The sequence below is a fragment of the Amphibalanus amphitrite genome, unplaced genomic scaffold, assembly GCF_019059575.1.
Source record: "Amphibalanus amphitrite isolate SeventyFive unplaced genomic scaffold, NRLGWU_Aamphi_draft 000556F_arrow, whole genome shotgun sequence".
NCBI lineage: Eukaryota > Metazoa > Arthropoda > Thecostraca > Balanomorpha > Balanidae > Amphibalanus > Amphibalanus amphitrite.
This window is the reverse complement of record NW_024882050.1, coordinates 168,093-177,515: the sequence shown is the minus strand read 5'-3', so window position 1 is coordinate 177,515 and position 9,423 is coordinate 168,093. Positions and strand designations below refer to the sequence as shown.

The 9,423-nt window shown below is 51.6% G+C and overlaps 1 protein-coding gene across 2 annotated transcripts in view; it reads left to right on the top strand.

The window, feature by feature from the left end:
- Positions 1-790: 790 nt before the first annotated feature.
- Positions 791-9,423, top strand: part of LOC122393835 (steroid hormone receptor ERR1-like) — a 108,330-nt gene continuing 99,697 nt past the window's right edge. Inside the window, exon 1 of one of the 2 annotated variants that reach the window (XM_043390245.1) lies at positions 791-950. In XM_043390245.1, the coding sequence (XP_043246180.1) occupies positions 930-950 (21 nt within the window). In that variant the 5' untranslated portion in view covers positions 791-929. The remainder of the gene's footprint in view (positions 951-9,423) is intronic. The other variant, XM_043390246.1, reaches the window with a different exon arrangement.

Below are 9,423 nucleotides of genomic sequence, written 5' to 3'. Positions count from 1 at the left end.
CGGTATAATGTCAAACCATTGGATCCCCCCCCCCCCCCTCCATGGTATGCGCCCCGTTCTTAACAAGCAAGGACAGGGTCAGATGCGCCATGGAGCTCCAATCGGTCATTCACCACTTGCCTCCTGATTTCTGCATTCCCACCATGCCTGGCCTTCCTTCACATGTCATTCACCCATTTGGTTTGCGGGTGAGACAGCATTTGCATTACACTTCACAGCCGTTTCTCTCTCTTTCTTTCTTTCTTTGTGGAGCATTAGCACCAACTACGAGTCGAGTTTTGTCGACTTGTGTCGACTTGCACCAACTACGAGTCGAGTTTGTCGACTTGTTGTCGAGTTTCCACAACAATTCACACGCAGACGCACAACACCAGTTCCCTGACTCAAGGCCCACCCACTGGCCCCAGCTTGTGTCCAACTATATTCTTTGGAATTGGCGCGTCTCTGAACGACTTGGGTTTCCCTCCTTCTCACTCCTCTCCTAAGAGCAAGGCTGAGGAAACCCAACAGGTGAGTTAAACAGGTGAGTTAAACAGCTTTCAGTCAACATTGGTGTTATGAAAAAGAATTTGGCTGATAAGTGGAAGCATGGCTTTGAGGTTTATGATCAGATGGATATATAAAAATTCTACTTATCATAAAATGCAAAAATATTTGGTAAGCCGTCTCCAACTCGCAGCATTAACACTTTGATGTGGCGTACGGCACTTCACCTTTGAATCAATGATCTATCTCAGAACCTTGAACCTACCAGCGTTGCTAATGCCATCTCGCGAACGAAATCGAAAATAGCATCAGAAGCCGGGCGATACACTGGAAGGTGTGCTGGTGTTTGTGGGATTTTAGTGTTATTTTAAGTGCTGATCGTGATAACTATGGTCTAAGTGCATAACATATTCGCGGAAGGGCACGGAACTACCTGCCTTCAAATGGAGGACGACTTCGGACTGGTAGGTGCAAAGAAGGTGTGGGTTTCGGTCGACATTGACCATCAAAACGTGGAGGAGTCCATTCGCGTGCGGGGGGAGGTTTCTTTTGTTTACCACGTGACTGGTGCTCGGGTAATGCCGGGCAGCTAAGTGTAATTATTTAGTTAAACACAAGCCGAAACAATGTTCTCAGCACCCGCCCAAAATGAATGGATGCCTGCGCCAGTTTTCGCCACTGGAACATGTCAAATACACCCTTACCATTCGCCTCAAAAGCTGCCCCATATTGCCCCCACATCTGACATCATCCGCCCCTCGCCCTTACCCTGGGGTTGTTGCTAGGCAACTTCATATTTATTCACTAGTTTGAATGCTTTGATGCTTGTTTTTAATTATTCATTGTTGACAAATCACTAGCCTGCTGCCTGCTTCAGTCATAAGGCATTTACCTACCCCTTGCCATAGCAAATATCAGCAAGTGCTGCGCTGCGGGCGCATTTTGATGGTGATGGTGCCGGTGGCATCAATTGGATAATAGTGTGAATGGCTTGCCGGAGTACCCCATCATCCTAGCTACATGTCAGTTGTTGGCAGTATTAATATCATTTGTGATGTGACATTTGATACACTTTACAACCAAACTCCAAAGTGGAAGAAATTGATGGACATATCGCATAAGAAATACAATTCTAAATATAAGAAGTCAACTTCAAAGTGACCTACCAGTGTTCAGTGTCAAATCAATGTGCTGCATCTCAATCTCAATCTAACCAACATAACTGTGGAGGATCAACATGTTCCCATGGAGGCCAAAGTAAAGGTAAGGTTTTCATTAAAACAAAGATAATTTTTTAAGCCTTCTACTGTTCATATTGCATGGGGTGGGTATTTACCATCTATTGAATGGACACCATCAAGCCTTCAGCTCCCAGCCTTTGCCTCAAACTATAAAGATAGTTTTTCAGCCTTAATGAAATGTTTTTCTTCAACATTGATGCTAATTGCTGCAACCACACTGAGTATTATCACCTGTGAATTAGTAGGGCTCACCAAGCCTGACAGTTGGAAGGATGGGAACACGACAAGGGAACCCAGGGCCAAAGGTTGCACCAGTTAGAATTAGGGTGTGTGGGTAATGGGTATGAGGAGGCTATGTAGGCAACTAGGATGCAACCTATGACCATACATCTTGGCACTTATTTAATTCTGCTGATTGATAAGTGTCCTATTAGGTTGACCAACTTCCTTTCCAGCAAGAGTTTGCTGTGTTAAGTACTGCCTAAATTATGATGCATTTTTCTTTCAACTTATACAATCTCCACAGAATGTTCTTGGCACTTAGGTATCTTATGCAAGGTAATTACATTAAGCTCAGTAATGTCTGACAGTTCATTCATAGAGTGTTTTCCTAGTTCATTCATATGGTCTCATTCAAGAAGAGGACATTTTGTTGCAACAGCTTTTTTGATGTTTCCTGATTTATAGTCACAATGGTCAATGGCAGCATATTTTTGTTTGTTTTTGTTTAGGGAAACCTAAGGTTTGATTCTGCTTGATAGGGTTGTAGCACTATTATACAACTTTTGAAAAATGAAAACTGCTGGCCAGTCTTCATTCATTCCTGTTCTGAGCCAGTCTGCATAGCTGAATGGGATCTGACCTACTGGATGACAGTCATTCAGCAGCTGCTGCATTGGGTTAGCACCTAACACCACATTACTCATTCTGAGATTCTCCTAACTTACCTGGGATACTGTGTAGCTAGTCATAAGACCCCACCCATTCCTCTCCATGGCAGTGGAGAAGGTGCCAAGTGGTGGTAGCATTGCTAATTGACATGGTTTGACCCTGTTATTGAAAAACTGCATAGCCTCCCATTGTCAGTGCCATATGACAGCTGATTGTCCTTCCACAACCCTTCTCTGCCTCTGCATAGTTTGACTGTTGCATTGGTGAACCTCTGGTGCCTAGCGGCGTCGTGTTGTAAGGGCGACATTTCAGACGTTCAAAGCTGTATCTGCGCCCTAATGGATTGTGTGACAAGTTTCCTGGACACTCTCATCAGTCTTGGATACAAGTTAGATGTCCACTACCATTCCATGTCAGTAGGTGACTCTGGGGTGAAAAATGGCCTCTGGGCAGTATTTTGCCCCGCTACTAGGCTCATTCATTCCGGCACCAAACAGTGATCGCTTCTCGCAGTTGGTTGCACTGTGCTATTCCGGCCGTTCAGTACAACATGCCGTATCTTTGGACATCGGCTGACCGCTAGCTGGAGCCGGACGCGCTCCATTGCCCCGCTCTGAGCTGCTCCAACCCATCAGCCCTGCTCCACTACCTCAGTTCGCATCTCAGCCCCCGCCGCAGCACGACCCCATCCCCAGCTCCATCCCTCATCCCGGCTGGCCGGCCCGCAGCCGCGGCTCCCCCACCCCTCCCCTCCTCTCCCAGCCCAGTCGGAGCGCAGAGTCGCAGCTCCAGCACGCCGGCGCGGCGGTGTGTGCGCCGCCGAACGCTGCGGGCGCTCACGCGTCGCGAGACACGCGGCGGAGCGGCGGCCGGGCCGCGTCGGCGGCGCGAGGGGCGGGCCGCGGCGCCGAGCGCCGGGCGCTGTCGGGAGGCACCAGAGCGCCGGTGCCGCGGCTTTGGTCATGGCTCCACTCTGGCACATGTCCAAGCGCGCTCGGCGCGGACCGACGGCCAGCCGATCGGTGCATATTGAGGCGATGCGACCGGCCAGCGCCGGGCCCTGTGCCGCGCTCCACTGTCCAGCTGCGGCCTTCGTAGGCCGGGAGGCGGACGGAATTCGGATAAGGTTCGGGAATATCTGTGAGTTTGAGGCGGATGGGCGGGCTGCAGAAGGTAGTTAGGAGGATAGGAACGTTGGGAGACTTACGAGAGATGAGGTGACGCAATGAGATACATTCGTTCATTGCATCTCGGATGTGGGAAGGGAGCTCACAATGCCGAGCCCAGGGCCTATTTCAAAGGGACAGCAAATTGAATCTGCATGCCTGTATCATCTGACAACCAAGGACGAATGCAGCAGCTACCGAAGTCGTCTGCCGGAATATCGGCGTTCCGTGACGGTGATGTAAACATCCGTGCCTGCCCCGTCCCGTGCACATCATTCCGTCACCCGGTTTCGCCGTAACTGCGGTCTCGTGGAGTGGAAGCGCGGCGTGGAGCGCCGGCGCTGCCACATAATCCTAAGGCAGCTGACGTGTCGCCGCCGCCTGTAGGCTGAAAACAGGATTGGAGTTTGGCGGCGGCGGCGTCTATCTATTGCCAGTCGCCGGCGCCTGTTTTCACCGGGCGGACCCTGCATAAGACAATCGGCGCCGACTGGAACCCCGCTGGACCGGTTGTCGGCTTCAGACGGGCTGTGCGGGGATCATTTAGCATTTCTGCATCCTACAGGTGCATCCTACAGGGAAAGGAAGGGGTTAACAGCTTGAAATTGTAGCTGAAATGGAGGCTATTGTACTTGGCTTGGCGCCATGCCATGTATTGTTAAAGTTGAGGAGCTTAAAGTGCGAGGTTTGCATGCGGATACAAGGCTCGTTTGTAGTCTGTGATTCAAACGCATTCCTGGCGAATACCTTCCTACATAATGAATGTGTTTGCTCAGCTTTTGGTCACTGTATCGCAACTGGGAACATCGAGCCGTACGTAGCCTGAAACGTTGCACGCTGGCCACACAGCCGGCCTTCACGATTCCTTTCAATCCGCTTCTCCTGTGAACCTTTCCCAGATCAGGGGCGGATCCAGGAATTTTCGGGAGGGGGGGCGGCAAGTCGAAATAGGGGCGACCTGGCAATCCGGGGGCGCTCCATACAAAGGGGGCGCCAAACCGTCAAAATCGGGAGCTAAAAGCCCGCGCCGTGCTAGGGGGCGTTATCGCGCTCCCCCTCAGGTTTTTCGCAAATATGTGAAAAACGGCTGCGCGCAGCGCCGCCATTTTCAGCATACCTTATCATGCATCTTTTTTGCACATGTTGTAAAAATGTCTGACGCGGGTGATGGAAGGTCAGGTCACCAGGTTATGCCAAGTGACCTAGCCTAAGAAAAAGTTCAAATGCTTACCATTGCTATACCGGCTGAACGATTGCTTTGAACCTTTCAACGATTGATGAAAGCAACACTATTCATGAAATGTATATCTCGGAATTTCGATATCTGTGACCTAAGGTCAGGTCAGTTGTGCGACGTCTCCATTAGGTAGGTAGGTATAATTAAGTCTTTGGGAGAAAACTGAAAGGCATCTCTTTTGGACGAGCGCCATTCTAGACAAATCAAGCATTGGGATACATATAAAATTAACACACTGAATAAGAACATTGCACCTAGTGTGACCATTCATTATGTCCCAGAGGTCATCCCATGTCATGAAAGGTCCGCAGCAGTTTTTTTTTAAATAACTTGATAGATTCAAGCTAGAGCGATAAAAACACCTCAGCTGTGTTCAGCTCGACGATACGCATCGACTGCTATGCAGCATGACCTTTCCCGGTCAGGTCATGACCTTGACCTGAGGTCAAATTCTCAAAATTACCTTTCATAAGGTCAACCTTTAGTTTGTTCGACGTGTCTCGACGACAGAAACGCAATGCTGGCAAACGTAATGTCGAGACTCTCTTGAGTCAAAAGTTATTGCAGGAAAACATTGTCCGTAAAAAGGCTATTTTTAGAGTCTTTTGCCCTCTGAAGGCTAAATCGTTGACCTGAGGTCAAATCTGAGCGCAGCTTGCAGAAACACCTTTAAAAAGGGCTATCGAATGCGCTTTTCTGCGGCGCTATAGCTCTATTGGTTTCCGAGTTATGTGCCGCTGCTTCGAAAACGGAAAAATGTTGAAACAGGCAACATTTTACCTTTGATGACCTCTGCTGACCTGACATTCGACCTGACCTAAAAAATGACCGTTTTGTTTTCGTCCTGTTTTTTGACGATCTTTCGAATGCCGCTTATCGCGTGTCACTACGCGGCCCAGGAGCCGAGTTAGACGAGGGAGTGTGCCCCCCCCTCCCCAGCAGGACACGGAAAACTCAGACCACCAGCACGGCACGGGTTGAAAGTCGTAGATGGGCACCGCTACCCTAGCAAAAGATATTAGCAAAAAGGTGACCTCCATTTACTGGTGCAGTCCTCCTTCTCCCGGTGATGCCCCCTCCTTTTTCTAGAAGCGTCTCACTTATGCTGGTATGCCTCACTTCACGGGGGCGCCCAACCTCTGCTTGGATCGCCTAATCCATTATGGAGAGACCCACTTTGCTTAAGTCGCCTCATTTCTTCCTTCTAAGAACGACCAATTTGCTGTAGGCGGCCCACTTATCTCGGACGCCCATCTTCTGCTAGAAGTGCCCCTCTTCTTCCTGATGCGTCCCACTTCTACTACGAGTGCACCTTTTCTGTTAGGGCGCCCCTTTGCTGCTGAGGAGTCTTTTCTACTGTGAATAGGGCGGCCCTCTCCTGTTTGGCGACCCAAAATTTTGCTGGAGGCGCCCCACTTCTGCCCAACTTTTGGTGGGGTGCCCATCTCTTGCAGGGGGCACTTCTCTTTTGCTGGAGACGCCACTCTTGTGGGGGCGCCCTTCCACTGCGGGGAACGTCTCTCTTCTGCCAGAGGCACCCCTTTTCTTCTTATGGGGCTCCTGTTTTTTTTTTCTGGGGCGAGGCGACCCTCTGCTGCTCGGAACGGGGCACACCTCTCCTTTTACTGGGGCACCGCCCCTCTGCTGGGGTTGCCCTTCCGCTGTCGTCAGGGGCGCCCCTCTTGGTAGAATATACTCCTTTTCTTTTTGTAATGGGGCGCCCCTCTTCTACCGGGGGCGCCCATCTGCTGCTGGGGCGTCTGTCTTCTGCCGGATATTGTCAATGGGGCGCCCATATCCTGTTTGGCGGGCCCAACAGGCTGCCTATTTCTGATTAACTTTTGCTGTGGCGCCTCTCTTCTGCTGGGGCGCCCCTCTTCTGCTTGGGGCGCCCGTCTCCTACTGGAGACCCCTCTCTTCTGCTGGGGCGCCCCTCTTCTGCCAGTGGCACCCATTTTCTTATTATGGGGCTCCTTTTTTGCTGGGGCGCCCAGCTGCTGTCAGGGCGCCCCTCTTCTCGGAATGGGGGCGCCTCTCTCCTTTTGCTGGGGCGTCGCTCCTCTTCAGGGGGACACGTCTCCTGCTAAGGGTGCCCTTCCGCTGCCAGGGGCGCCCCTCTTGAACAGAAGGTATTTTATATTCTTGTAACGAGACGCCCTCTTCTGCTGGGGGCGCCCATCTGCTGCTGGGGCGACTCTCATCTGCTGGGAATAGGCAATTGGGCGTCACTCTCCTGCTTGGTGAGCCCAACTTCTGCTGGAGGCGCCCCATTTCTGCTGAACCTTTGCTGTGTCGCCGCTCTTCTGCTCGGGGCGCCCTCTCTGCCGCTGGATATGGGCGCCTTTTTCGGATGGCGGGGGGGGGGGGGGGGCGGCCGCCCCCGTCGCCCCCCCCCGGATCCGCGCCTGTCCCAGATAAAGTAGTCTTTCAACTGTCTTCGATATTTACAGCTTTTATCTTTTCGTTAAGGGGATTGGTATCCTGAGAATTGATTGGCTTCCAACATTTTTTTTCTATCTTAAAGCTGGCATATTGTATACAGATACACATAGGTGGGCATCGTTCCTCAAAATTGTAACTTCGTTACTCGTTCCTCCGCTCCTTCAAAACGTGACTTCCGTTACTCGTTCCTCCGTTCCTTTGCAAATAATGTAACGGAAGTTCTTTAGTCCGTTACTCCGTTACAGTAAAGAAAAATCAACAAAAGAAAATGTTGTGTATTTCACACATTTCTGAGACCGATTCAGACACAAACTAAACCTACCGAGAAAGCGGAATGCCCACCAAATCTACCAAGACAGCGGGCGGACAGTAAACCTTGGAACGTCTGGCGGTACTGATGCGCATCACTATTCACTTGATCACTTGTCCCCGGCCAGATGCCGGTTGCCCTTCATGAACACTAGACGTTCCAGGTTCGCATCTGAGAGGGTAGCCCTTTTTGCACGTAGCACGTCTTTTCCCATCGAGAACATGCGCTCTACTGAGGCGCTTGAAGGGACGCCCGTGTTGTACTTTGCGAATACATGCTGCAACGCCGGCTCCTTCCGGAAAGCCAGGTCACTGAGGCCATCTTCTTTTTTCAAGATATCTTCGAGCCACATTTTTATTATAGCCTTGGCCCTTGACCTGCTTGAACTGTGACTGGTCTCAGGTTTCTGGCAGTGCGTCATCCCCTGAAAGAAGTCCCCCTCCTCATCATCTGGTTCACTGGTACTGCTGATACTGGTCGCGTCGTCTCTCAGCTCCCTGAGGGCCGTCTCGACAGCCGACTCCATGGCACTTCTCACGCTGCATACCTGGGTGGCGTCATGCTGTTCCAGCCAGGTCAAGCGGAACATGGGGTGGAAAGCTGCGGCCAGCTGGCAGTCCAGGTCCTTGAAAACATTCCGGAACCTCCTATCCATACCTTCAAGCATGGCGTCCACCAGCGGTTCGCAGAAACGGAGATCTTTCATCTTGGTCTCCTTCAGTCTCCTCAGGGTGATCGCCAGGGTCGGGAGAAGACACCCCAGATACGCGTGCTTCTCGCCTTGCACCACATCAAGGGCTTTGGCGACACTCTCCATAACCTGGTCGTACTCCTTGAGGAAGGCGACATCGGTGTCATTGAAGCACTGCAGCTTCAACTGTGTCATAACCTTGTTGAGGGCCGCGCGCTTTCCCCCGTCGAGTAGCCCGTTCAGGACTCTGACTGCATCATACGTGGAGTTCCACCGCGTGGCGTTCGGTACAAGAAGCATCCGTCCGATCTCCTTCTTGATTGCGTCGGCCGCCTGGGTGCTTCGGCTCTGTAAGTTAAACAGGCTCTGAGCCTTGCTCATGGCCCTCCTGTACGCCGATCTGAGGGGGGACTGCAACTTGATGGCCTTGCCGGCATCGGCTGTAGCCACCAAGTTCAACGTGTGCGCGGCACATCGCATGTGCTTGGGCAGGCCATACTCGTCAGCGTCGTCGGGCGACGGCTCTGCGAGGACCTCAGCAACAGGGACCACCTGCAGATCATCACTGTCATTCTCGTCCAACTGGGTCTCCTGGTCCTTGGTGACTTCGTCTTCTCCGTCATCAGAGGTGACGACGGGAGGGTCAGGCACGATACCACACTCAGCACCATATTCCACGAAAGCCTTGACGAAGTTGCTCGCGTTGTCCGTGGTCGTCCTCGTCACTTTCTGCTGGATGTTGAATTTCGCGTGCACGTCTACCATGGCCTGGGCAAGAACGTCGAAAGTATGATGACCACGAAGGCGTGAGAACGCGAGAACGGCATGCTGTCGAGTGCGGGTAGACGGATCCAGCCAGTGCCCAGTCATACCCAGGTAGGACTTGTGATGTGCTGACCAACAGTCCGCCGTTGTGGCTACCCAAGGCACTGTCTCCAGGAGTTTGATGATTCGTTGTT